We start from the raw sequence: 27,239 nt of genomic DNA on the forward strand, positions 1-27,239 counted from the left end.
CTTCCCAGACAGAAAGTGAAAGGGTCACACTTCCAGTGGGGCCCTGGAGGAAAGTAGACCTTTATTTGGGATGAGCTGTATCTGAGAATTCTGGGTAGCCCTAAACCCAAAATTCATCCACAAACCCATGCACTTCCTTCCGCAAAAGAGTCTGGCACAGGCTTTGCAGTGCTGTTTTAGTACTGAGAAACACCACAAACGTACTTTTTTCTTGTGGTATTTCAATTGTTTCTGTTCTGGAAAGTCTGCCCACATGCCAGTTGCCTGTATTTTCTTTTAATTATTTCTTTAATTTATTTAGTTTTTTATTGGAAATAGCGAGTGTAGCAATTTCCTGGGTTTTCTGCCACTGTATCCTGAGTTAATCGAGGTACATTCTAAACCTCTTGGCGGGGGGGAAAGGGGAAGAAAGCGAGGAAGTGGCTGTATGTCTTTTTAATGAAGGGGATGAGGTTTCAATAGCTGCACACGCCATTGGATATTCATGTCTTTCTCTTGTTAAGAGTTGAGTCTCCCTTCCTTTACTAAACAATTAGCCAGCCGAGTTTCTTGACTAACCACCACTGTCTGCAGGAGAAATCAAATTGAGTCTTCCTTTGTCAAAGCCCCTGGAAGGTCTGTCATGAGAACAAATACTCTGGGCCTACTTTCAGACATGTGTGTTCAATGGCGTGTGCAGTTGTTTTGCACATTTACTGTGATTGCACATGCAAACTGGGTAATCACATATACATGGCAACAGTTATGGGATGTTTGGGGGTTTCTTTGTGGTAACAATGTGCATGAATATCTGAAAATGGAGCCCTGCATTTGCATAACTTAAATTCCGTGGTCCTGTGGCTTTCTCAATTTTCACTCATTTGAAAGTTTTAACGATCCCATGATCCCTATTTGAAAAGAGCAGGAGATAACCACATGTCCAGTGGTGGAATATGCACAGTGGTGTTTGATGAGCTTTCTCTCATAACAAAATGAGTTCTAATGTGAAAAGTTGTGTGTGGATTTAGCTCCATTTCCCTGCACAGTCACCAAATTCCCATGATCTGATTCACCAGTAACGCAAAGCAGCCTTATCCCAACCATTCTGTTCACTGAAGATTTCCCCTGCAATGATTTAGAGCCACAGTAGCACATGATATGCCACCCTCCAGCTGTAGAGTAGTGTAAGATGTTTGGGAGTATGATTAGGCTCTCTCTGCACCTGGCTGCTATAATGGCCCCTGGGAGCCATTGATGGCTAATGTATTGTTATGAGCTTGGTGGAACCTTGTTATAGGTTGAGTTAAAACCTCATTGAGATTGACTGGTGTGAACTCACCCTTCAATTAACATAGAGGCTTATGCTTATAGTTAAGATAAAAGGGAAGTGTGAATCCACCCAGGAACTTTGGGCTGAGTATTGTTTTAGGTGGGGCATGTGTATATATGGTGAGGCATGTGTATATATATATATATGTGCGAGTGCTTGCGGGAAGAGTGTTCGTACAAAAACTGAGAACAGACAAGAACAGAGTGAGAGGAAGAGGCAAGCAGAAGCCTGTAAGCACAGTGTGATCCTGGAAGAAGCTGAAGAGCAAATTCTTGGTTCCTTCTGCATTGAGAGACAAGACTTTGCATATTCTTGTAAATACCCAAGATTGCAGCAAAGAAAATGCCAGACTTCATCAATTTCTACTTCCAGCTGGAATATCCCTAAAACCCTGTACTTTGACTGATCGTCTGGGTAAGAAAAGGGGCAACAGAGTGTTAAAATAACTTTCAACCAAATGATGTCTTCACAGTTACAGGTGCAAAGATGGTTAAAGCCTCCATTATGTGCAGCCCTCTTCTCTCAGAGCCCCCTCCTGTGGGATTTTCCATAGCAGGGGATAATTTGAGTCAATTTAGGCTCGTCTGCGTTCTTCTGTCAAATACAAAGTGTGAGGGAGAGCTAAATGTTCTATTAGCTGAACACTGAACACTGCTCTTTCCCCAGTTGAATGGTGTGAGAAATGTTTCCCACAGCGGTGTAACGCTGTGCTGCCTGAATGCAGTAGCCACATAGGGCAGGAAGTCACACTCACTAGCGTGACTGAGCCCAGGCAATCACACAGAATTCTGTGGTAAAACTCCCACCCTGCATAGTGCTTAAAAGGTTATTGATGACACGACAGCAGCAAGTGTGTGTGTCCATCTAACACTTCTCGCCAACATGCCCTTACCGTGAAATCAGAAAACCACCATTAACTTGCATCCGACGAAGTGGGTATTCACCCACGAAAGCTCATGCTCCCAAACGTCTGTTAGTCTATAAGGTGCCACAAGACTCTTTGCTGCTTTTACTATTAACTTGAGAGAGCTAAGGGATCCAGGACCAGATTTTCAAAAGAGCTCTGCTTCCCTTTATGCACCTAAATAAGGGCCAGATTTTCAAAACTCTTTCTGCAGGTCCTAGTATGATGCTTTGGGGCAGATTTTCAAAATTGCTTTGCACCCAACATGATGCACTCCTTTGAAAATTTGACCCTGTTTGTGGGAGCTGAGCTCTTGTGAAAGTCTGGACCCTTGTTGCATTTCTTCTTGGCCTTTCCCCCCCCCCCCCCCCGACCCAGTGATTCACATATAGCATGCTCCAGATATGGAAAGGTGATCTCCCCAAAACAGTCTCATCCTTGGTGACAAAAGATGGTTCAGGAGCTAGGGCACTAGCTGAGGGCCATGAGACCTGAGTGCAAGTCCCTGTTCTCCAGCTAACTCCTGTGTGCTCTTGGGCAGGTCTGTCTTTCTACCTCCGTTCCCCATTTGTAAAATGGTATTTCCCTACCTAACATGGATGTTGAGAGGATAAACTTAGATACTATGATAATAAGAATATATGCGCACAATAGCTCTACAGTAAGACTGTAGTTTGGGTTTTGATTAGTTTTTCTATTTTGATTTAATCAATTCAGGAATAAGTGGACAATAGTCCCTAAAGAAAGGGACACTGGGTTTTGATTTTTTTTTCATGTACACTCCCTGTGTAGTTTATATTTGCAGAGAACCTAAACCAGATTCTTCTATTAAACCACAATAGGGCATTCTACTACAGAAACAAAAGACCAGTCACAAGGAATTATAAACTAGGTTCTTTATTCTGGGGTTTGCATTGCATTAGAAGTGTGGTTTTGCAAAACTCCGACTGAAGTTAGTGGTGAAACTCTCATTGATTTAAATGGGAGTAGAATTAAGGCAGTACTTTTGAAAATACCATCTTCAAAGTTTTGGTTTATGTTCCCATCAAGTAGGTTTATCAACAAGTGTTTCATGCGGATAGAATGATTTTACCAGAAATCATAAAACCTTACCTGGGCAAAGGTCCCATTGAAGTCAGTAAGCTTTTTCTTGAGTAAAACGGACTAAAGACTTCAGGTTAGTAATTGGGGTTAGCTATGTTTGATTGTTTTAATGATCCTATTCATGGTTGGCCTATAGCCTGTAATTTTGTAAGATTTTAATTTTAAGCACCTATCCTGGAATGTACATCAGAATGAAGATAAGATATTAGAACAGTGGCTGGAATAACTGGTTATAGGAGTTATTAAAAAGACTAAATTCCCACCAATATGAATGGGGGGGAAATTCCATTAATGTTACAATGCTATGCAGATGGCAATGAAGTGGTGGTTACTTTAAGATATTTTGTATCCATGGCAAGCTTTGACCGTAACTAAACTCGGAAGGAGGTAAACATTTTTTGAATCCTGATTCCATGATGTCCCTTTATGAGGGCCACAGTTTTGTCAGCACTCTGGGGACTGAACCAGGAGTAGCTACAGCCTGAGCTGAAGAGTTCTGGCTTTTTAGCTGGGGCTATCACAGACACATTCTCTGTAGATTGATCACAGAGGGAGAATGTAACATGTACTGACCAATGGCTAAGGCCCTTTGCTATCGACATCTAATGATTTTTTTTTACCATGAAAAATCCCCTCCCCATCTTTTTTTTTTTAACCCAATATTTTTTGCAGGGGAAGCAGACAAGGCTTTGCTGAAGGGCCAGCAGAGTCCAAAGGGGTCTCTGTCTAAGAAGGGGTGTGTGTCAGTACTCACAGACTGTAGCTTTCCCTCCTCTTCTGACATGGCCCCATTTGCTGCTTCTCTGCAGTGGGAGAGTGAGAAGGGCAGGGAGCTGCGTCCTGGCAGCCAAGGCTGCCCAATTGCTGCAGGGTGTCAAAGGCTTCTTCACCTGCTAAATGGTGAGTTACCCATCCCCATAAAGTAGTGGGCACCTCACCCCCTTGCCTGATGCTTTTTAGTTTTGTTTTTTTATTGATTTTTCTCCCTCCCCACCCTTGTTTTTAAAACTTTTAAATAAACCCCTAGAAATTAATAAAAAACAACAACCCAGCTCAGAACAAAAACTGAAAAAGAAGGGCCTTACCAATGGGTTACCGTTTGTGGAAAGGGAAAGCAGCAAGTTATTCCATTTTTGTAAGACTGTTGGCATAACTGCTAATTACATACCCTTTTTCTGGCAAATAAACAGTTTCAGTTTACTGAAGTACTTTGACATTAGAAATTCCATGTCTGCCATATGACAGTTCAGAGAATTCAATCTCAGATGCTTCATGGTGCGTGCGGTTGTGTCAGTCCTTGAAATGCATGGTGAAAAAAGAATGAGTAATCTAGATGTGTCATGATGGAGGGACAGCCAGGCCAAACCTGAATGGCGCTGTGACCCTGTGCGCCAGGTCGCAACACCCTGAGCGAGGAGCTGGGTCCAGCCCTGTGAGACAGGAGCAACTGCTGCGGAGTGAATACTGGGTGAGCTTGCTCTCCAACCCTCCTCCTGTCCCTTCCCCAGGTCTCCTCTTTGTACTGGGCCTGAAACTCGTCTTTCCTGGGAAAGACCTGCCATTTGGGAAACACTGTGCTAGGGTAAAAGTCAGAGAGAGTTGTCTCTGTTGATTGAGTCTCATTTCTGCAGGAATTTGTATTTGTGGCGTAAAGACTATTGAACATTCTTCCTTTGTATTCCAGAGGTTCGGTTTACTCACACTGCTCTCAGATTTAGACAGAAACTGGCAAGCAGATAATGTAAATTAAGGGCTCCCTCTAGGTTTTCTCCTCTTCCTTCTTTTCTCAGCCATGGTGAAATATTCATGGAAGAATGCCAGGCTCTGTCTCGGAAGCTGACTGGCAGTACCTGCTCTTCAGGTTTAGTGGATGCTTCAGATGGGTGTTGATGTGTTGCCTGAGAGATTTTCCTCTTTGGAGATTGTTTTCCGAGCCTCTACCTCTGATGATTCATACTTGACTAGTTTCTATTATGTACATGAAGGTCTATGACTGAAGAATCCTTCGTTTCGGTCTCTCTGCTTCCTTGTATTAATTGACTTCTAAACTCAGACTTAGGAGGAGAGGCGTTAATAACTTCTGTCTGATTTTCAGTATAAAGATTTTAATACGGATCTGAGTGATGCCTGTCTCCAGCTTCACCTGGAGGTAGTAGGTAAAAGAGTAATTTGGGTCCTGATCCTGTGGGGTGCTGAACACCTTTATCTCCCACTGCAGTCATTTGGAACTAAGGGTACTTAGCACCTTTCAAGATTGGGCCTTGTGTGAGTAGCTCTAGTTACAGACTAGAGTATAAAGTCCTATTTAGTTTTATATAGTGCTTTTACTATCAAAGCAGTATATTATATTATGGGAGTGAAGTGACACCATAGCTAAACAAGACAGGCCTTAGGGTTCTCAACAGCAGCACATGCAGTACCTTCAAGGCTATGATTCAGCAAAGCACTCAAGCACATGTTCAACTTTAAGATCCACCAAGTTAGAACAGGTGCTTAAGTGCATTTTGAATCAGGGCTGAAGTACTGTATTGCACCTATTTTCATACAGGGGTAATTTGGCCAGGTCACCTGGCATTATCCCGTTCTCATTTTGTAAAGTGGCATAGGCTTTTTAATCTCCATCATAGATACTAGAGATGGAAAAGTCCAATAAGTCAGCTAATAATAGGCTGATGGGCATTCACCGCCCTACCAGTCTGTTAGAGTCCAGGTTTGTTAACTTTCTGGACACTGCCCAAAAAAAAAAAAAAAAAAAAACCCCTCCCTCTCCCCTGCCCATAACAATTTGAGGAAGGAGTGGATTGAAGATTACAATGTGGCCAGGTGGTTTTACTGTTTAGTATTACGTGAGCAAGTATTATGTTACGCACAGGAGTAAATAATATGACGTTATCATGCAGGCAGTCATATTGCATGCCTTGAGTTTGGTTTGTATTGTATACTTAATGTTGTGAGGCACACACAGCTGAGCATAGGAAATCAGTATAAATGGAATGAGAAAATTAAGACACTTTATTTTTGTAGTTGAGCCAATTCAGGATTATTCCCTGTTGTCCATTTTCCACTCTAATTTTAAATGTTCCAAGCATTGTCCCACTACTTCCCTATGGAAACTATTCTGTAGCCCAATGATCTTGCTGTCAGTGAAATTTCTCTGCCATTCAGCCTGAATGCTCTCTCTCTGACTGTCACTTCACTTCTCCTACCTATACCTTCTTGTTTCACCCTAAATAATGCTCCTCACTCCAAATATCTCTTGCTCATCTCTTGGACAAATTATACAGGGTTCTCCATACGCGTTTCATCCAACCCCCTGATTATATTATTGTGCTTCTCTGTGCTTCCTGGAAATCACTTGTGGAGAGAGATCTGTATCAGCTCCACCTTCCCAAAAGAATCTGATTAATCTGATCTCACTTTTAATAATTTCTAAAGTGATAAAACTGTAACTTCTGTTTCCTCCTCTTCCATAAAAATACAATTTAAGCAGCTACAATTAACTTTGGGATGAAAAGAAAGAGAACATGAGAAGCAAACTTGGTGTGTGGATGGCATTTGCCTTTATATCAGCACGGGTGTTGTAGTTACAGACTTAGGGTATGGCTACACTGGCGATTTGCAGCGCTGGAAAGCCTCCACCAGCGCTGCAATTAGTAAGTGGCCACACCTGCAGGGCACTTCCAGCGCTGCAACTCCCTGGCTGCAGCGCTGGCCGTACACCTCACTCAGCATGGGGAATAAGGATTCCAGCGCTGGTCATCAAGTGTGGCCACACACCAGCGCTGTGATTGGCCTCCAGGGTATAAGGATGTATCCCAGAATGCTTTTAACTAAATTACTCTCTTTGTTTTGTTATGCAGCCTCTCTTTGTTTTGTTGTGAACGAGCTCCGTGGAGCTCCGTTGCCGTTGCTGCTTATCTAAAAAACAAACAGAGCTCCTGTTTGCTGTGATCATCTGTACCTGGCTGTAAACAATCAAATGAGAGGCAGGCAGGGAGCGAATGAAACAGCGGGGAGTCGTGTTGGCTGCAGGCTGTTTGCAATTAAGAGTTAAGACTAAGGGGTCGGAAAAATGTTCTGATTTTTCAAGTCAGGAAGCTAAACACACAGTGTTGGCTCCAAAAATCCACTCTCTCTCTCTCCCCCCGCTCCCTGTCACACTAGACCCCACTCCACCCCCCTCTTTTGAAAAGCACGTTGCGGCCACTTGAATGCTGGGATAGCTGCCCATAATGCATCACTCCCAACAGCGCTGCTAATGCTGCAAATGTGGCCACACACCAGCGCTGGTAGCTGTGAGTGTGGCCACACACCAGCGCTGCAAACTACCAGCGCTGCAAACCGTAAGTGTAGCCATACCCTTAGGATCCAGTCATTACAACTGGTATTGAAGTCATGAGAGTCTTGCCTGCACATAGTCCTGGCCTGGTATGCTCTGTAACCAAGCATTTGCGGATGTGGTGACACCTTCCATGGCTCGAGGGACTGCCCCATATCAGCTGCTCCCTTTTGAAGTGCTCAAGTCGTATTATTTAATAACAGAACACTGTGGAAAAAGTCTTATAATCAAAAATGCACATAAACAATGTATGTGTATAGTTCTTTAGTGACTGACAAAATTCTACCAGAACTTCTGTTGGATGAAAAAGGCACATTCCTGGGTCTGGTAAATAAAGTGGTGGGGGGAAGTCCAGTAGAATGTTGTAGACTGCTCAGAATATGTTACCTAAGCTGCTTGTGCTCTCAGTTTACCCTTGCCTTCACAATACCTGTAATATCAGGCTGTAAAATATTCTAGGTGTAGCCTCTAACACTCTTGTTTGTATGGGAGCTCACAGTAATCTGAATGCAATGATTTCCTGCCTTCATCACAGCATGGTGTCATAAGTGTAAAGCACCCTTGAAAATCCTTCTTGAGCAATGCTTCCTTATCCTTTTATAGGCCAGGGGGCATGTGATTCAAAATCATCTTCAAAAATATCGCTACCATGCACGTGCCTTATGTTGTGGGTTTTTTTAGATGAATTAAAATTTGTGTGTCTTGTATGTGAGCATTTTTACTCAAGACAAGGGACTGGAAACACTAGAAAGGGAAGTTTCTCTAACTACATTCCCAGGGTGTGATAATTTGTATTCCCTAAACTCTTCCCCCGTTTTATTGAAACCTTTTATGGGTTCCAGGAGGAGAGGCAAAGTGCAGTTTCTATATTGCCCTTTTGTCCATATTGTGTACATGCCTTGCATCAAGTTGTGATGATGAAGAATTAAATGAGAGCCTGGTCTACATTAGAATAGTTATATAGGTAAAATTACATTGGTAAGGGGTATGATTTTTTTAACTGATACAGTTATCCCACTATAAGCCCTATGGTGGGTGCAGTTATACCAGTATAAAGGTGTCTTATACTGATACAGTTTACTTTGCTTCCCGAACTGAAATAAGCTATAACATTATAAGCGCTTTTATACTGCTATAACTGCATCCATGCTGAATATAATTAAAGTAGTAAAACTTTCTAGTACAGTTCTTAGGGAACGCCTCTTACCATGGCTATGGCTACACTTGCACTTCAAAGCGCTGCCGCGGCAGTGCTTTGAAGCGCTAAGTGTAGTCAAAGCGCCAGCACTGGGAGAGAGCTCTCCCGGCGCTGTCCGTACTCCACCTCCCTGTGGGGAATAACGTACAGCGCTGGGAGCCGCGCTCCCAGCGCTGGGGCTTTGACCACACTGGCGCTTTGCAGCGCCGCAATTTGCAGCGCTGGAGAGGGTGTGTTTTCACACCCTGCTGCAGCGCTGCAAATTTGCAAGTGTAGCCATGGCCTAAGTGCTGAAAATTACCAAATGTAAGCTCTAGGGCCTACCTCGAGGAAGGCATTTACATATGGAATCATAGAAATGTAGGACTGGAAGGGACCACAACATATCATCTAGTCCAGGAAAACAGGACTCAGTATTATCTAGTTCTAGACCATCCCTGACAGGTGTTTGTTTAACCTGTTCTTAAAGACCTCCAATGACGGAGATTCTACATCCTGCCTAGGTAATTTACTAATGTCTAACCTAAATCTCCCTTGCTGAAATTTAAGCCCAATGCTTCCTATCCTGTGCTCCTCTTAATAATAATGTGTACTTGAAAACTGTTATCATGCCTCCCCTTGGTTGTCTTTTCTCCAGAATAAACAAATCCAGTTTTTTTCAGTAGGTCATGTTTTCTAGACCTCTAATCATTTTTGTTGCTGTTTTCTGGACTTTCTTATGTTTGTCCACATCTTTCCCAAAATGTGGTGCCCAGAACTGGAGGCCTTATAAGTGCTGTGTAGAGTGGAAGAATTAGTTCTCATGTCCTGGTTATAACACTCCTGCTAATATATCCCAGAATAATGTTCGCTTTTTTTTGCAGCAGTATTACATTGTTGACTCATTTAGTTTGTGATCCACTATAATCCCCAGATCTTTTTCTGCAGTACTCCTTCCTTTCTCATTTTGTATTTGTGCAATTGATTATTCTTTCCTTAGTGTAGTACTTGTTGTTTGTCCTTATTGAATTCCATCCTGTTTATTTCAGACAATTTTTCCACTTTGTCAAGATCATTCTGAATTCTAATCCTGTCCTCCAAAGCACTTGCTACACCTCCTAACTTGGTATTGTCCACAGAATGTATAAGTGTACTTCGCAGTCAGACGTGACTCTTAGCCAGCCAGTAAAACAGAGGTTTATTTAGATGACAGGAACACAGTCCAAAACAGGTCTTGCCGGTACAGACAACAGGACCCCCTTTAGTTAGGTCCATCTGGGCCCCCAGGGAGGCCACAGCTCTGTTGGGAAGCCCAAGCCCCTTTCCATTTCCCAGCCAGTTCCGAAACTGAAACTCCCTCCAGCCTCTCACTCAGCCTCCCCCTGGCTCCTCCCCCAGCCTTTGTCCAGTTTCCCGGGCAGAGGTGTCACCTGGCCTTCAACCCTCCTTCTGGGTTCTCAGGTTACATGCTCAGGTATGCTCCCTTCCCCAAGGCAGGCCGTCCCAGCACAAGTCCCCTGCAACCTTCCCAGGTCAATACTCCCCACTCAGCATTCACATAACACATCAAGAACATTCCCACTTCGTCACATCACTCTCTTTGCCATTATCCAAATCATTTATGAAGATACTGAATAGAACCAGACCCAGGACAGATTATTATGGTGTCCCACTCGATATGCAGTTCCAGCTTGACTCTGAACCATGGATAACTATGCTTTGAATACAGTTTTCCAACCAGTTGTGCACCCACCTTATAGTAGGTTCATCTCTAGGCTATATTTATGTAGTTTGTTTATGAGAAAGTAATGTGAGACAGTAGCAAAAGCCTTACTTGTGCACAGAGTTAAGCACGTGAATAGACTGATTGACTTAAATGGGATGACTTCAGTGTGGCTGTTCATGTATTTAAAATTAATTATGTGCCTTTCTGGATTGGAGCCTCAGCAAGCAGATTCCATAGGCATTAGTCTTTTCCCGAGCATGCCTCATCCTAGAGAGTACAGTTCTAGGAGACAAGCAAGAGTATCCCATGAGATTTGAACTGCTATGACAGGGCAGCTTGTCTGTCCATGTCAGGTTTCATGCAGACTCCTTGGAATGTTGTGCTGGAGATGGATGTTAACACTCCATTTTCCTCTATTACTTCCCCTGGTTAAAGTTTATAGCTTGTTTTCACCTCTGGTTCAAATGATGAATATTATATGGGATTCTTCACCATCTTGTCAAAGATCACCGTTAAAAGATAGCATTGCAGGTCAAAAATCCAAACTATTGTAGACAATCTGATGTTTTTAATTGTATCATTTCACTGTAACAATTTCTTTAATGAAACCTGAAGTCCCATGTATTTTAAGGCCAGCAGAGACCATTAGGATCATCTAGTCAGGTCTCCTGCATAACACAGGCCACAGATTACATCCAGCAATTCCTGCATCTAGCCCCATGGCGTGGGATTGAACTAGAGCATATCTCTGGTATACAGTGCCTGGCACTCTGGATTGGGGCCTTGTGGGGCTACTGCAAAAATAATTTAAGAACTATACAAGGGGATGAACGTTATATATTTCCAGAACCCACCAGGATGTGCCACAAGAGAGTCTCAGTGACAGCCAGGCCCTTCCCCATTCCAGGCTCTTGGTGGAAAAAAAACAGGGTCATAGGGACATTCTATGACCATGGCTGCAAAATCCTTTTACTGGATTTGAATATCCTTCAGCCTTAGAATGGGAGGAAGTTTGGGGCTCTTTGACAGTCTCCTGCTGTATCTTTAAAATAAGTGATAGTGCCAATCTCGTAAAGCTGCGTAGTACCTTGGGGACACAAACCATATTTAAAGTGGCGTGCAAAACCACAAAAAGCCCATGCGGAAGCTGTTCCAAACTCCATATTTGGTGCTTTTGTTCTGTATCAAGATACTATGTACGGTCCATCAAATATATAGGGCTAAATCCTGCCGTCTGTACTTGGGCAGGACTCCAGCGGAAAGACTAAGGACTGTAGCATTTGTCCTGTGTTCTACTACTAGATTTCAAGAAGAGAAACTGGGAATGTTCCTCTTCTTGGATGTGGAAGTGAAAGCCTGAGGCATCTTCACCTAATGAAATTAGCAGAAAAATAATGCATAGTGACAGATTTTACATTTTTGATTTTACATTTGAAGACCTACTTAGCTCATATTCAAGATAAAATGAAGAATTTATCCACAGAAGCTTGAGCTATCTGTTCCCAAAGGCCCATAACTCAGTTTTATTTATTTTAAAAGAACAATTTAGGATAGTTGAAAGCGTGCATAGAAACCCAGTCAGATTGGAATTTAGGTCCACAGGGGACGTGACCTCATGGGAGGCGTAGTGCAGCCAGTGCGCTGATCCCATAGGAGAGAATGGAGGCACATGAGACACAGTGGCAGCTAAGGAAGATGCATCGATTAATGTTGACTCAAAATGACACATTTAGCTTAGATTTTCTCAAGTGAGGGTGTGGGGTGGGGTGGGATTCCGCATAATTGACACATTTTCCGTCCAAAAAACCTTTCAGTAGAAAATTCCCAAGCAACTCTGGTTAAACTATTATCAGGAAACAATGAGTTTCCTTGTCTTTTATTCCTTGTAGGCATGTACCTGTCATTTCTTTTTGTCTGTAAAGCACAATGAACCGCTATTGGACTGTATAAATAACCATTGTATGCTAGCTCCCATCCTTTTTCACCCTTACTTTGCTCTTTTCCTCCTTTGTGGTGTCTCATATTCACCTGCTTGCACTTCTGAGTGAGAATTTTAAAAGTATTGATTATTTCTCTATACTGGTGCCGAGATCTGGGGAATGAGAGAGGTGTGAGAATGGTGCATCTTACTGTCCCTTCCAGAATATCATTTGCTCCTTGCTTTTCTTAGTGCAGCGGTAATTAGCCTCCCTGGTAGTGGTGCTGCACCATTTCTTGGATAGTGCTAACAGACAGTACTAATTAATATTAACAACACAATTCAGTAGAAAGACTGACTTATCAAACACATCTCCTCTCATTTACAATTGTGTGGACCACCTCTCCTACCGTACATGATCATGCAGCACTTACATAGTGCCTACAGCAACTGTTAAATGCAAGTTGAACCTATTTTTAAGCTGCATTTTATTGCAGTTCAGCAGCAGGAAATAAGTAGTAGTACCTAGCACCACATAATCATCCAGAGTTCTGTGAACCACTAGCAATTGTCCTCCAGACCACCCACCAATGGTCCTCAGACCACAATTTGAGAACAACCATACGATTCTGTCATCTATTCAGACTATTACAGCATGACCATCACTATGGTATCTGAGCATTTTACAAGCATGCGTCAAGTGATGTGTCGTCGTCTTTCCTTCTCTCTCTGTCTCTTCCTCCCTCTCCGCCCCCCCCCCCCGGGGGGGAAGGTTTTGTGCAGATTTTCTTTATTGGCTGGTGTACATTGTGTTTATGTTAGTGAAGGAAAGCAAAGCTGAAAATATGCATTTGACACTTGGAGCTAGGGTGACCAGACAGCGAGTGTCGGGACAGGGGGTGGGGGGTAATAGGAGCCTATATAAGAAAAAGCCCCAAATATCGGGACTCTCTCTCTGAAATTGGGACATCTGGTCACCCTACTTGGAGCAGAAGTGGTGGGTTTTGGGATACTTTTAAAATCCTGTGGGATTTGGTCTCACAGTCTTGACCCAACCCCTGAAAACGCATTGTTCTACTAGACCAGGGGTCGACAGCCTTTCAGAAGTGGTGTGCCAAGTCTTCATGCATACACTCTAATTTAAGGCTTCGCGTGCTGGTAATACATTTTAATGTTTTTAGAAGGTCTCTTTCTATAAGTCTATAATATATAACTAAACTATTGTTGTATGTAAAGTAAATAAGGTTTTTAAAATGTTTAAGAAGCTTCATTTAAAATTAAATAAAATGCAGAGCCCCCCCAGACAAGTGGCCAGGACCCAGGCACCGTGAGTGCCACTGAAAATCAGCTCATGTGCCATCTTTGGCACCCAGGCCATAGGTTGCCTACCCCTGTACTAGACTGTATATCGGTCCCACCTACATTTGCACAGCAAGGTATATTTAAAACATGTCGGTCGTAGGTGTTAAACTTTGTTATCTAACGGTGGCTTTAGTGGCTTGTTAAATGATTTTTTTTCCTATCTAAAACAAGTTAAGACGAGCACAAAGACAGCTGGAAATTTATCGTGTTTAGTCATTCCTCCTGGGAGCTCTATTTTCAGAATTTTTCTTCTGCAAAGATTATCAATACACATGTGGTGTGAAGCTTGTCTTTAAATTAGCAAGGATAAAATTAGCAAGACTCTTTTATAGACACCATGTGGCAGGCTGACTTGAACTTCAGTATTTCTTTGCAAGGCTGCAATAAATGAGGTGAACTTTCAAGAAATGTTTCAAAATAAAAATTTTGAAGGTAATGGGAGTCAACTTGGTCATCATCGGAGGTTGAAACTGGGACCTCCAGAACTATTTCATGTGGCCATTAATAGCTTGAGTTAAAGGACAGCATGCCCTGGCTGGCTGGGGTAAGAGACTCCTAATTTCTGTGGATCAGGCACAGATGGGGGCTTATGTTATACACAGCACTGATGTTTTTCCAGTGACTCTAAAACAAGCACAATATGAGATAATAGGGGACTAAATGAACAAACTTTTTTAATTCACCAAACTAACAGCAATATACCTTGTAGGTTCCATTCTGTCCAGATAACCTGGGGGTTTACTACCACTGCACATGCCTGACAAATTATAATATTAGATTCTATTGATTATTTCACCCCCATATTTTAATGCAAGAATGAGACTGTTCAAGACACTGGATTGTTAAAGAATTAAGAACCTGATTTTTCCCCCCCCACAGAGGTGAGCAATTGGAGTTGAGGGTGCTCTATATTTCTGAAAGTCAGGACTAAAGGAGCATAACTTACACAACTTTAAATGTTTGTCAAATATTGGATTAATTTAACATGTGAAGAGAAGACTTTATTTTGAAGCATAATTTCTTCCCCATCCCCCAATCTTTTTCAGGTGGATCTGGAGCCAGAGGGAAAAGTGTTTGTGGTAATCACTCTTACAGGCAGCTTCACTGAAGGTAAGAGAAATATTTTGGCTTGTTTTCAAAGATGTTTTAAAATCCATCATCACTTAAGTTTAAGCTGCCACTCACAAGCGTACTGTAAATATTGTGGATGATAGTATTCTTCATGTAAAACTCACATACTGCTGCACACTGAAGATTTTGAGTAACAAGCGTAGTTTTGAAGAAACTCTTCTGGACTGCTTATTTTGTATACAACATGGGCCTTTATCATTGTGGTCTCGGAACCAAGTGAGCTGATTCGTGCCTGATCTGGTTCATTTCTCCCAGGTTGTCCTTCAAACTGATTGTTTCATTCACTTGAAATTTCTATGTGAGTACCTTTGACTGGGTGTGCCAAATATGTAAATTTCTTCCTGGTAATCTTCATTCCATAATTTCACCCATCTACTTCACAAGTGCTTCTGTTTCAAGAAAGACACATAGTACTGGACATCTATAAGCCTCTCAGTGCAAAAGTTGCCTTGAAAAAATATTCTTCATTTGTTCTTTCCCTTCTTATTTAAATTTACTTCTATGACTACCCCTTTTGTGAAATGTTTTCAACTTTCCAGTTGTTTATTCTGATAACAATTAAAGCATGCTCAGGTATGTATGTGAGCAGAGATGACTGCTTTGCTACAGTAAACCATGAAATCTGGAATGCCTGCTTGGGAAAGACATAACAGCTTCTTTCCAGCATGCACATGTGCTTAAGTCGCATTGACTTCAATAGGGTGGAAATGTGAAGGATATAGGGCTGATCTGTAATAATTTATTAATATGGTATGTGAGCTGGTTATGGGATAGTAAATGTGTGGCTATATTGGATTATTGGGATGTTTACTATATGCATACATTGGTTTAGTTTAGCAGCAGGGCTGTTTGGAAGGCAACATAATAGCTCCAAGTAAATAACTTCCCACTAAACATGGTGGGGGTCCTTGACAGACAATGTCTGAGCTATTAGCTGGGAAGATTCTACTTCCAGGTGCCAATCAAGTTACAAGACTTGTTTTCCCAGTGCTCAAAAGGATTGTAAACAGTCACCTGTCCAGAGTAAGGTTGTCAATTTTAGTTGGATGTATTCCTGGAGGTTTCTTCGATTAACATAATCTAATCTTTAATTAAAATCTTTAATTCCTGGAGACTCCAGGTCAGTCCCGGAGGGTTGGCAATCCTAGTCCAGAGACAGGGGCAGCTGTCAGGCAACTATTCACAGGGGAGAAGACTCAGACACCTGGGTGGGGATGTGAAGCCCTTAGGCCTTCCTAAACTAGCAGGGGGAATGGTTAGCTTTAGGGAAGACAGACATGGGTGTAGGCAGTGAGGAGATGCTGCAAGATCCTTATGTGTTTTGTATCTGGAGGACTGTTCCCAGTGAAAAGAACTAGGAGTTGTTTTGAGAGGAACGCTGAGCTTAATGTTGGTATTGTAGTCAGGGAGGTTTAGGTTGGATATTAGGAAAAACTTTTTCACTAGGAGGGTGGTGAAGCACTGGAATGGGTTACCTAGGGACATGGTGGAATCTTCTTCCTTAGAGGTTTTTAAGGTCAGGCTTGACAAAGCCCTGGCTGGGATGATTTAGTTGGGGATTGGTCCTGCTTTGAGCAGGGAGTTGGACTAGATGACCTTCTGTGGTCCCTTCTAACCATGATATTCTATGATTCTGTTTAGATCAGGGGTCTCAAACATGCGGCCTGCGGGGCTATTTCCTGCGGCCCACCAAAAGGCCCACGCCTGCCCCGCTGGCCTACCTCCAGGCCAGGGGTGGGCAAACTACAGCTGCAGGATTGCCCCCCCTCTTGAGCTCCATGCCGCTCCCTGAAGCGGCTGGCATCACGTCCCTGCGGCCGTGGTGGGGAGGAAAGCAGAGGGCTCTGTCTGTGTGTTGCACTGGCTTCCAGGCACCCCCCACCCCGCAGCTCCCATTGGCCGGGAATGGGGAACCGTGGCCAATGGGAGCTTCGGAGGAGGTACATGGAGGCGTGGCAAGCAACGTGTGGAGCCCTGCGTCCCTCTCCCCCAGGGGCCGCAGGGACATGGTTCCAGCTACTTCCCGGAGCGGAGCGGGGCCGGGGCCGGCAGCCTGCCCTGGTCCCGGTGTACACCGCTGCCACCTCGGAGCCCGAAGCCCTCCTGCACCTCAGCCCCCTGCCCTGAGCCCCTTGCTGCATCCCACACACCTTCTGCACCCTGAGCCCCCTGCCTGCACCCCAACCACCTGCTGCACCTCAACTCCCTGCCCTGAGCCCCCACCACACCCCTCATGCACCCAATGGGGGCGGAGTTGGGGTGGGGACTTCAGGGAAGGGGTTGGAATGGGGGCAGGGAAGGGGTGGGAAGAGGCGGGGCCTCATGGAAGTGGTGGAGTGGGGGCAGGGCCGGGGGCAGCGAGGGGGTGTGTGGCCCTCGTGGTCATTTGAGTTTGAGACCCCTGGTTTAGATGGTCCCACTGTTCTGGATGCTCTGTGACTCTGCACTTTGTAGGACTCCGAAGGATGCATAGCTGCTGACCCTGTGTCCCATCCAGTTCCCATTAAAGTTAATGGAAGGATTCCTATTAACTTCAATGGAAGCTGGAGTGGGACTCATAATTTTGCTAGAATAGTCTTTCAGTATCTGGCACAGGTGCTATATTCTGTTTCTTTATTCAAACTCTGTGTTTCTCCTACTGTTCGTACGTTCACGGAGTCACACAAAGATCTGCTGGTTTTGGTCCCGGTTTTGGTTTGAAAATCCACATACTACTACTCAGTGGCGTCATTTGCATTCAGCTTTTTTCTGGTGTCCCTGTTCACTAAGCCATGTGTTGTGTTATTCCAGACCTTGGTCTATGCCATCTGTGACGTTATCTCATTATGTTTGTTGTGCTTGATTCAGATTTCCCCCTGCTCCCAGCTGTTCCAGAGTGGGAATTCACTCCCAGGATTAGGAATGAGGTGGTAGCACTGCCATTCTTTGCCAGGGAAGGGATATTTAAACACAGAAGCTGCTCAGAGGATGTGCTGATTCTGCATATCGCCAGGGTGCTCTGGTCTCCCCTCAAACCTAGCCACCCCCTCCCACTTTGTGGGCTGTGCCAGGCGGCTGCAGCCCCTGATAGGATTGGGAGTTGCTCACAGCTTGCACTCTCACTGTGGGTGGGCCCCGAGGGCCTCACAGCCTGGCTTCTCCCTGTGGAAGTCAAGGAACCAGGCCATGAACCTGACCCACTATTGATAATCTTCTCTTAGTGGATTTGACTTTAATGAGGTATCATCTCCTGCAACAAATTATTTATAAGTGAATTCATCACTCGTCACAAGTGATGGAGGATCACGCATCAAAGAGCTACAGCCCAAGTAGCAGTGCAAGCTTCCCTTTGTGTCTCAGCACCATCCCCTCAATGTGTCCCAGCCTTCACCTGAAGAGACCGCCTCCAGGGGTGAGGAAGATAGCTTTGTCCTCCTGCTCAGTTATTCATGTTTTATAGAGCTCAAGCATTGCGCCAAGTGTCTGGGGCAAAATTTTCAAAAGCGTTTAAGTCTCATTTGCCAAAGCCACATAGGCATTTTGAACCTAGAGTCACTTTTAAATATGGGGCTTAGGTTCTAAATCACTTGATCACTTTTGAATATGTTACCCCCCTGTCAGTCGTTTCACCTCTGTGAGTCTGCTAACAAGAGTGCCACGGCTAAGTGCTGTGATGCAGATGCCTGTCTGATAGGAGTCTATCAAGTCACAGGTGACAGAAAAAACTTGCAATTGGTGATTTAAAAATTTCCATATCCCTGTCAGAGGCTGACTGGCCCTTAAAAGGAGTTGGCCCCAGCCCTGCCCATGATTTATCAGCTGTCTCCCAGCTGCAGGAGGGCCTGCAGAGTGTAATCCTGCAGGGAGCAGGCTAGGAAGGAGAAGGAGGCTTGCCTTGACACCTAGCCAGATGGCCTACAGAGAGTAACTTTGTAGGGAATAGATGGGGCCTCTTTAGAAGACTTCGGGTCAGGGGAAAGGACATTACTGCAATATTGAACTTGTGTCAAATAGCTTTATTTTGAAGAACTAAAACTGAAGCCCGGAAGGAAAAGGGACTGCAATCTTGTGGCTGGACAGTGTTTTTTGGTGTGCGAGCCAGTGAGGTAGCCCACCGTCTTGCAATACCACTGCCAGTCGCTGAGCTCACACAGACACACGGGTGTTCGTTTTCTGCATTGCATAAAAATTCTCACCCGACATCCAGTTAGTCAGTCAAACAACCTTAACTCTGACCTCATTTGTTTACATGTAACAAATAAGACGAGGTAAACTTACCAGTGCAAGCATGTCTGTACCATAAAATCGCCCCAGTTCAACTAAAATAGATTTTGAATCACTCTAGTTAAACTGGTGAAATTCTCTAGTACAGGCAAGGCCTTCTTCTAGCTGAGGTTGGAGTTGAGTGGGCAGCAGGGAGACCAGCAACTTTGCCAATGTTCCCTGGGATGTATTTCTAGGCTGTAGTGAGCCTGAGCAGCATGAGTCCCAATTTAACAGGCCTGCTAAAGTCCATGACCCAGAAGCCATGAATCACTGGGATTCACCAGATAAAGAGGCTGCCTGCTTAGCCAGCTTTGGATGCACCTCTGTAGGTAACAGAGGTGAGGGAAAGGGAAAGACAAATTTCACCCAATGGCCAGTCAGGATTAATTCATCTGGGGGTTCCAGGTGATGCCTCTGCACGTCGCGGTCGTACAGAGGGGTCAGAATTCCAGCAGCTTGATGTTGAACTTCAGTCCGGAAATGGTTCCCAAAGAGCATTGTTTTTTAATTGACATTATATAGGTAAAACTAGCTCCCTCCTTCAATTTACTAAACCTATCACATTATTCCACACTATCACATTATTCTACATAACAAAAATGTTAACCAATTACGCACTGGCATCTATGTGTTCTTCCTGCCCAAGTTCTTTGCATTTTATTTTTCATGCCCAAATTGGAACTTAATTGTGACCTTTATTCATACACATGGTCAGCATAAAGCGCAGGTCAGAGCTTACGTTACCATTTGTTGAGTCTCTTCATGTATCCTCCCTAATTTCCCAGCATCTTTACAACCTTGGTGGATATAACTCTTGTTAGGAACATTTTTGAGGCGAGGGTGCTTTATCAGCAACAGAACATTCCTTTTTTTCAATTTTAGTGGTGAACTCCAAGTTTCACCCAAGGCTGGTTTAATATGGGGTTGATCAGGTCTCAGGCCTACGTTATGGGGGGTGTGTGTGTGAGAGAGAGAGAATCTGGAGTTCATGGGGACAGTGGTTTGTTTCTAAAAGAGCATTTAAAAATGTTTCATCTTCAAAAATCAGTAAATACATCACCCAACAAATAATAGAGAAGATTCAAACTACTTTTCTCTCTCTTTTTTATTTATATATATAATATTTTTATATATAATATTTTAAGAGGAGGTGGGTGGGCTGGAATCGTCCACATTTTCCCACCCCCCATTATTTCCTGCCCAGGTTGAGAACACTGACATAAATTATTATTTGCTGGTGGTTGTTTCTACTGCACCAGTGAACTGTGCAGGATTTGGCTGGCCAATTGCTTATGAGAACCACAGTGGAATACTGGATTATATCATTTCTACCCTAAGGAAACTGTATTAGCTTTCTTGGGAAGGGAGAACACAAGAGGCAGAGCGGTCCAGTGACTTCTTGTGTGACCTCTTTAGCATGTCTTAGTGTCTGTACCTCAGTTCCCCATCTGTAAAATGGGGACAACAGTACTTCCCTATTGTGAGAGATATTGAACCTGCATGCAATATATCATCTTTGGGGATCATATTGTATTAAGTGCATGAATGGTTTATATATCACTATGGGTCTGACTGTATGCAACCCTGGGGGAAGAGGGTTACCACAGTGCACCAGGAACTAAAAGAAGTTGGGGAGTGATTAGGGTGAATCGCTCAGGTTGTAAACACCTCCAGAGAGGTACCACCCCGGGAGAGGCTTGATATACTGGTTCAAACTTGATTTCCCAGAGACCCCAGCAAAGAAAGGACTTTTGGCTAAAAGGGCTGCATTTAAACTGACTAAGGGCCTTCTTGCAGTAAACAGGCAGGACTTTCTCCCCAAAGGCCCCAACCATTGGAGAAGGGTTGGAAAGGGCACCATAAGACTGATGGGTGATCTCTGGTAAGATTTTAACATGTATAGGAACATTTGTTTTTTACAAGTATTCCATGTAATGCTTTCCCTTTAAGAATAAAGGTGCTTGCTTAAAAAGAGCTGCTGGCAATACACTGTTCATAGCCCTTGGAGAGAAAGCAAGGCACAGGGGCCGGCCTTTAGTCAGACTGGCTTGCTGGGGATATCACAGTGTAAGGCAGGCAGCTGTACAGCCTTAAAACTCCAGTCAGTAGGAAGAGAGACATGGATCTCTGCCCAAGAGAGGTGATGGCTGGAAGCTGGAAACCTTAAGTGGGTGCCCTCGAGTGACTATGGAGGGAGAATTACACATTGTTATCCCGAACCTGTGACACCTACCTCACAGTGGTGTGTGGATAAATTCCTCCCTAAATTAATGACCCTCTTTTAGCCCTAGTGTTACTACTTTATTCTCAGATCCTATTTCCTTCACTGGACAACCCATTGATATTATTTAGTGGGGACTTGGTGGAATGATATTCTTCAGTCAGCTACAAGTGGATGCTACTGAATATTAATTTAACTGAATGGCATCCTTGTTTTTCTCTGAAGACCTCCTTACTTCCTCAAAGGGAAACTCCTGTGAGGATGGCTCATCTTTCTTCCACCACTGGCTTGCCGTTCTGAGACATGGAAATATGCCTGTTACTCAGGTTAAAAGTATACATCATTTTTGTTAGGAGGGGGAAATGGAGCCATAGGAAGAGAGAAAATGGGACTGAGGATAATTTAGCCATGGTCTCTCTCTCTGTTTTCTGGCATTGAGTAAATGTGCTTGTATCTCTATGCAAAACAGGACTTCAAACAAATGTTTTGCTCTCTCTGCTTATTATTCTGTACAGACTCCCCTCCTATTCAGCTTATATTTCCTGTGTGAACCCACCAAGACAGAAATAAGTAACCTCTGTACCTCAGACTGTGATCAGCACATGCTTGACACACACATGCTACTGACCTAGTTCCTGCTAGCGCTGCAAACATTGCACAAAGCAACTAACTGCAGTTTGTTGCTGCAATTAATACTCCTATTGTGGTGGAAAGAAACACCCACATTTTTTTTATTTATCTATTTCATAGTCCTTTTTCATCTTTTCATGTAGATACAGGTCAAGATTTTCAGACGAGATAGTGACTTTGAGTGTCCAACTTGAGACACCTCAAAGAGCCTTGATTTTCCAAAGGGTTGTGCTCAGCATTTTCTGAAAATCAGGTCCTTTTAAAGGCGAACACCCAAAATCACTAGCTACTTTTGGAAATATTGATCATCAGTGCTCTTCCATTTAACATTATATTTTTTATTACATTGTTTTTTTTAATGGGCTTTTAATACTTAGTTTTTTGGTTGTTTTCTCCCCACTACTTAATAGTGGACAGTTTCTGCTAGAAGCCAATTAATGCCCATTCAGTCTCCAATACATGAACATGAAGCATACCTTGTGGAGCCCTTTTCTTGAGTAGCATGACATAAGGACACTTTGTACTCAGGACTTAGATGAAGCAGGTACCTTGTCATGAGAAAATGGCTCCCCCCCTCAGTGTCTTATGGCTGGGGAAGACCCATCTGAATATTGGTTTAAAGGCAATCACCTGTGTGCCTTTTTTGATATAGCTCCCTAGGCACTGTGTGATCACTTAGATCATCCATACATTTCTGACCCTGCCTATATTTTAAATCTCTTTAAAAAATCCACTTCTGCTTTAAGTCCCTCTGAAGCACACTGTGCTGCCTACAATGAATCTATCTGTAAAAAATTACCTAATTATTTTCCCCTTCTCCTAACCTCTGTCTGCTTGTGGTCTCTCTGTCCTTATACTGTGAGCTCTCCAAGGAATGGACTGTCCCTTCTTCAGTGTCTGTAAAGCACCTGGCACATCCTGCATGCTACCACAAACAAATATGTTGTACAGCCATGAGACATTACCGGTATAGTTCCATACTCTCTCATCACCCTTTATAGTCCCCAGCAGTTGTTGGATATTGTGCCTTTTATGGCGCTTCACTCAGATTCCTTTCTTGGTCTGTGTGAAATGTGACACTCTTCTTCAGATAAGATGAGTGATACACAGAGTTTGTGCAATTTACGCAATTTACATTAGTAGTTTTGCAGCTCTGTCAGTGCCCTCTGCAGGTATTCTGTGAATCAGCCATGATTCAGAATGAATAGAGGTGAGCTATAAATTAAGACCTGCCATCCATTTCCTGTTCCCATCCCTTATTCTACTGAATACTGACTTCGGGTGTAAAAGGGGAAACCAATATTTTTTGCACAGTAGAAAGACCCATGTGTAGTATGTATTAATGACTTTCAATACTAAGTTATCCAATCACATTCCCAGAAATCAGTGGGACTCCTCATGGACTTATAGTTATGCATCTGCTTAAGTGCTTTGCCAGAATGAGCACAGAGAAACCCCAAGTATGTCGCTGAGAGATGGCATGAAACTCATCTCCTTTGGAACTCCAGTAACACAAGACTAACTCAGTCTACTGGCAGGCTACTTTGCACATAAGGTGTGGCATTATGCTTACAAAATATGCACACATTATTATTATTAATTATTAATTATTTGTATTACCATAATGCCTAGAAGCCCTAGTCACGAACCACAACTTCTGCGTTTGTACAGCACGTAGCACGATGAACAAAAAGTCTCTGCACCAAAGAGCTTACAATTTAAATATAAAACAATAGACCACAGGTGGATCCAGACAGATGGGGGAATACTAGGAGACAGGTGCTGTGTTGTCTCACTATCTTGCTTCTTATTCCTTTCCATTTTGACCAAGGTTACTTGAAACCAATACTATGAATTCATTCTATTGAGTTGGTTTAATAATGCAAACCTTACAGAATATAATAATCCTTGCCATTTTAGTGATTTGGACTCTTTTGAACTTGCCTTATTTTTTTTCCTAAATTGCCACTCAAAAGCATAGTTCTATCATAAAATTCCATTCTGGGTTCCCCCATCCTTTCTTGTAATGACAGTCCTTTGTTTTTGAAGAGCCAGGAAAGAGAAGACAAATTCAAGCTATAGGCTAGAAATAGAACAAAGAGACTATTCAGTAGACAAGTACATTTGATAGTGTAGATTTGGCACCCGTTCCTGAATATTTAATGAAGGTAGGTGCTGCTGCAGCCAGGACACCAGAACCTGCCTCTAAACCAGAAAAACCTCTGCAATTTGTAACTCTCAATCTTAGGCAGATGGTGTATTTTGGATAGTAACATATCCTTTTTTTGTGCAGGTATCTTTAGTTTCTTTAAAAACATTTTTTATTCTCAAGTGTTTTTCTTTTATAATAATTAAAAATTTGTCCTCTTTTCCCCTGCCCCCTTCTTCCCCTCCTCTCCATAGGCACTTGTAGCGGTTTCAATACAGGAAATATTTAGTTACACTGCTTTATTGAATCATCAAAATGTTCACCTGACAGCTAGAGACAGTGTTGAGACCACTGCCTATTATGTTGACCACTATTGTCCTTACACTGGTCTGGTCCAAACTGAAAAGTTATGTCAGCATTGCTATGTTGGTCAGAGGTGTGAAAAAAACAGCAATGCTAACCTAATTGCCAATGTAGATGCAGCTATGTGGATGGAAGAGGGCTAGCTAGCGTCATTGGGGAGGTGGGGTTCCTACATTGACAGAAAACCCCCTTCTGTTGGAGTAAGCTGTGTCTACACTATTGGGTTATGCCGGCTGTACTATAGCAATGCCAAAGTAGTCTCCGTAGTGTAGACATATCCTTTTATTGTAAGCCCCTTGGGGCAGGGATAGTCTTTTTTGGTCTTTGTTTGTACAGGGCCTAGCACAATGGCATTCTGGCCCATGACTGGGGCTCCTGGCTCTACAATATTACAAATAATAATAATATGAACATGCACAAGGATTGATAAGATTCCTTCTCCCTGGCATCAGCTCTTGACTCCCTAAACTTTCACCCAGAAATCACATGGAATTTTTTTTTTAGGCTTGAAATTATTTCCAGCCCGTTCTCGTGGCTCCAATAGACTGATAGCTCTGAACCTTTGGATGTGTATCTCAACCAACTTCTGAACATTTAAAATGTAACCCCCATATTAGTTACAACTTCTGTCTGCTAAACATCAAGGTGTCTCGTCCTATATTTAGACTGTAAACTGTTTGGGACAGGAACTGTCTTTTTGTTACGTGTGTAGAGTACTTAGTAGAATGTGCTATTGCAATACTTATAGTAAGTAATAGTGTAACTTTACAGGGGGTCCTGTTTACACTATGAAATGCCACCTACTATTGGGAAGTCCACACAAGACAGCAGTACTGGTGCTGTTAAAACAGATTTCGTCTAGCAGTAGAGAAATCTGATCTTACAAGAAGTGCCCCAGAAGTACTGAATGCCTGTATTTCCCATGAAAGTCAATGGGAGCTGAGATGCTCAGCACCATGCAGAATTTGGTTTGAGCTGACCAAACAATGTTTTTATACCCATCTTAGTAGAGCCCAAGGGTGTAACATGATTTGAGAACACAATTAAACAATGGTCCAGTTCACTGCGAGCGTGTCAAATATTGTCATACTGTAGTTGGGTCAGGCACCACGATAGGTTTCCATAGCATAGAAAACCGAAGACTAAGACTGCAGCATGGTTCTGTATTCTGGTTAAAGCATGATTTAGTCTTATGCCATACAGTCAAAATCAAACTGAGTTCTAACACTGTCAGGACAATATCCTTCTTATAAAGCGGTACTGCACTCGCCCATACCACCCCCCCAGCAATAAAATTTATAACACAGGTGCTGTAGCAGGGTGGATCCCTGCTCCGGGTTTTAAGGGGTTTAAAAGCAGCTTGGCAGGGCTTGAGCTGCTGCTCTCAAAGCTGGGCTGATTGGGGAAGTAGCCGCAGCTGGGCCACACCCCAATCAGGCCACAGCTGGCCCCTATAAAAGGCTATGAGCCAGGAGCCTAGTCAGTCTCTCTCTGGCTATAGAGAGAGATGGGCCTGGCTGCTTAGGAGCTGAGACAAGGTACCTAGGGTGAAGCAGGGCTGGGGAAGGGCTGAGGAGCTGGGGAAGCTCCAGCCTAGAAAACCCCAGGCTGCGGCCTAGCTGAGGGCAAAAGGTACTGGGGGTTGCAGGGGGCAACCTAGGGGTAGGCAAAGGCAGCAGGTCCAAACCCCCTTGCCGATGATGAGTACTGGATACTGCAGTCTGCCCCAGCGAACAGGGGCTAGATAGAGACTGGGCAGTAGCCACTACTGAGGCGAAGTGGGGATAGTAGGGTGGGGGTTCCCCTGGGAAGGGGAAACCCAATTAAAGGTTAAAGGGGCACCGGGGTCCTGGGAGGGACACGGGGGCCAGTACTAAACAGGCGGATCACCAGCCTGCAGAGGCCGCTCCAGCGCTGGAAAAGAGCTAATTCCCGGAGTCACCAGCAGGAGGCGCCGCGGGGGTGAGTCAACCCGTTACAGGTGCCTTGTTAGATTCTTCCATAAGAAAAAAGAATGATGAGTGAGAGAGACTAGTGCTGATCTTTTGATTCCCTCTCCCCCACCCATACCCTGTAAATTTAATAACATGGTCAGGTGAGGCATTTGTTTTGAGAAGTCGGTAAAAACCAAATGGAAATAGGAGCAGAAAACTTCTAGTTCCCAGCAACCAGATATAGCTATATCTGATGCTATATAACATATGCTGATGAATTGATGAGTGGTTAAGTGGGCCAGTTTAACTTAAAAGTTACTGGCCCAGACAAAAGCATCCAGAGGCATGTGTTAGGCAGTGTACATGCACTTACTAAAAGACAGTCTCTGTCCCAAAGAGTTTACAATCCAAATAGACACGAGTGGGAGAAAAGAAGTATTGTTGTCTTAATTTCACAGGTAGGGAACAGAATCATGGAGGGATTAAGTGACTAGCCTGAAGCCACACATGATACAGATCAGCAAGGAGAAGTTTTATTACCAGGAGAGGATGGATCTGGAAAAATAAACAATCTAAGTAGTTACCAAGGGAATTCATTAGGCCTTGCTGAATGGTCACTTTACACTGTACAAGAACATGTGCATTTGTAGAGCTGGATTTTCAAATGCGCTCAGCTCTGCTCCCACTGATGTCTCAAAGGTCCATTGACTTCCATGAGAGCAGAGAA

General features: G+C 43.5%; 1 protein-coding gene across 2 annotated transcripts in view; it reads left to right on the forward strand.

Annotated features, from left to right (window-relative positions):
* PRKCH (protein kinase C eta) overlaps window positions 1-27,239 on the forward strand; it is a 166,404-nt gene that overhangs the window by 18,176 nt on the left and 120,989 nt on the right. For both annotated transcript variants that reach the window (XM_045016653.1, XM_045016652.1), the window contains one exon: window positions 14,886-14,949. Coding sequence is in view for 1 of the 2 variants with exons in the window: in XM_045016652.1 (XP_044872587.1) it covers window positions 14,886-14,949 (64 nt within the window). In the remaining variant the exon portion in view is untranslated. The remainder of the gene's footprint in view (window positions 1-14,885; window positions 14,950-27,239) is intronic.

The sequence above is a fragment of the Mauremys mutica genome, chromosome 4, assembly GCF_020497125.1.
Source record: "Mauremys mutica isolate MM-2020 ecotype Southern chromosome 4, ASM2049712v1, whole genome shotgun sequence".
NCBI classification, from domain to species: Eukaryota; Metazoa; Chordata; order Testudines; family Geoemydidae; genus Mauremys; species Mauremys mutica.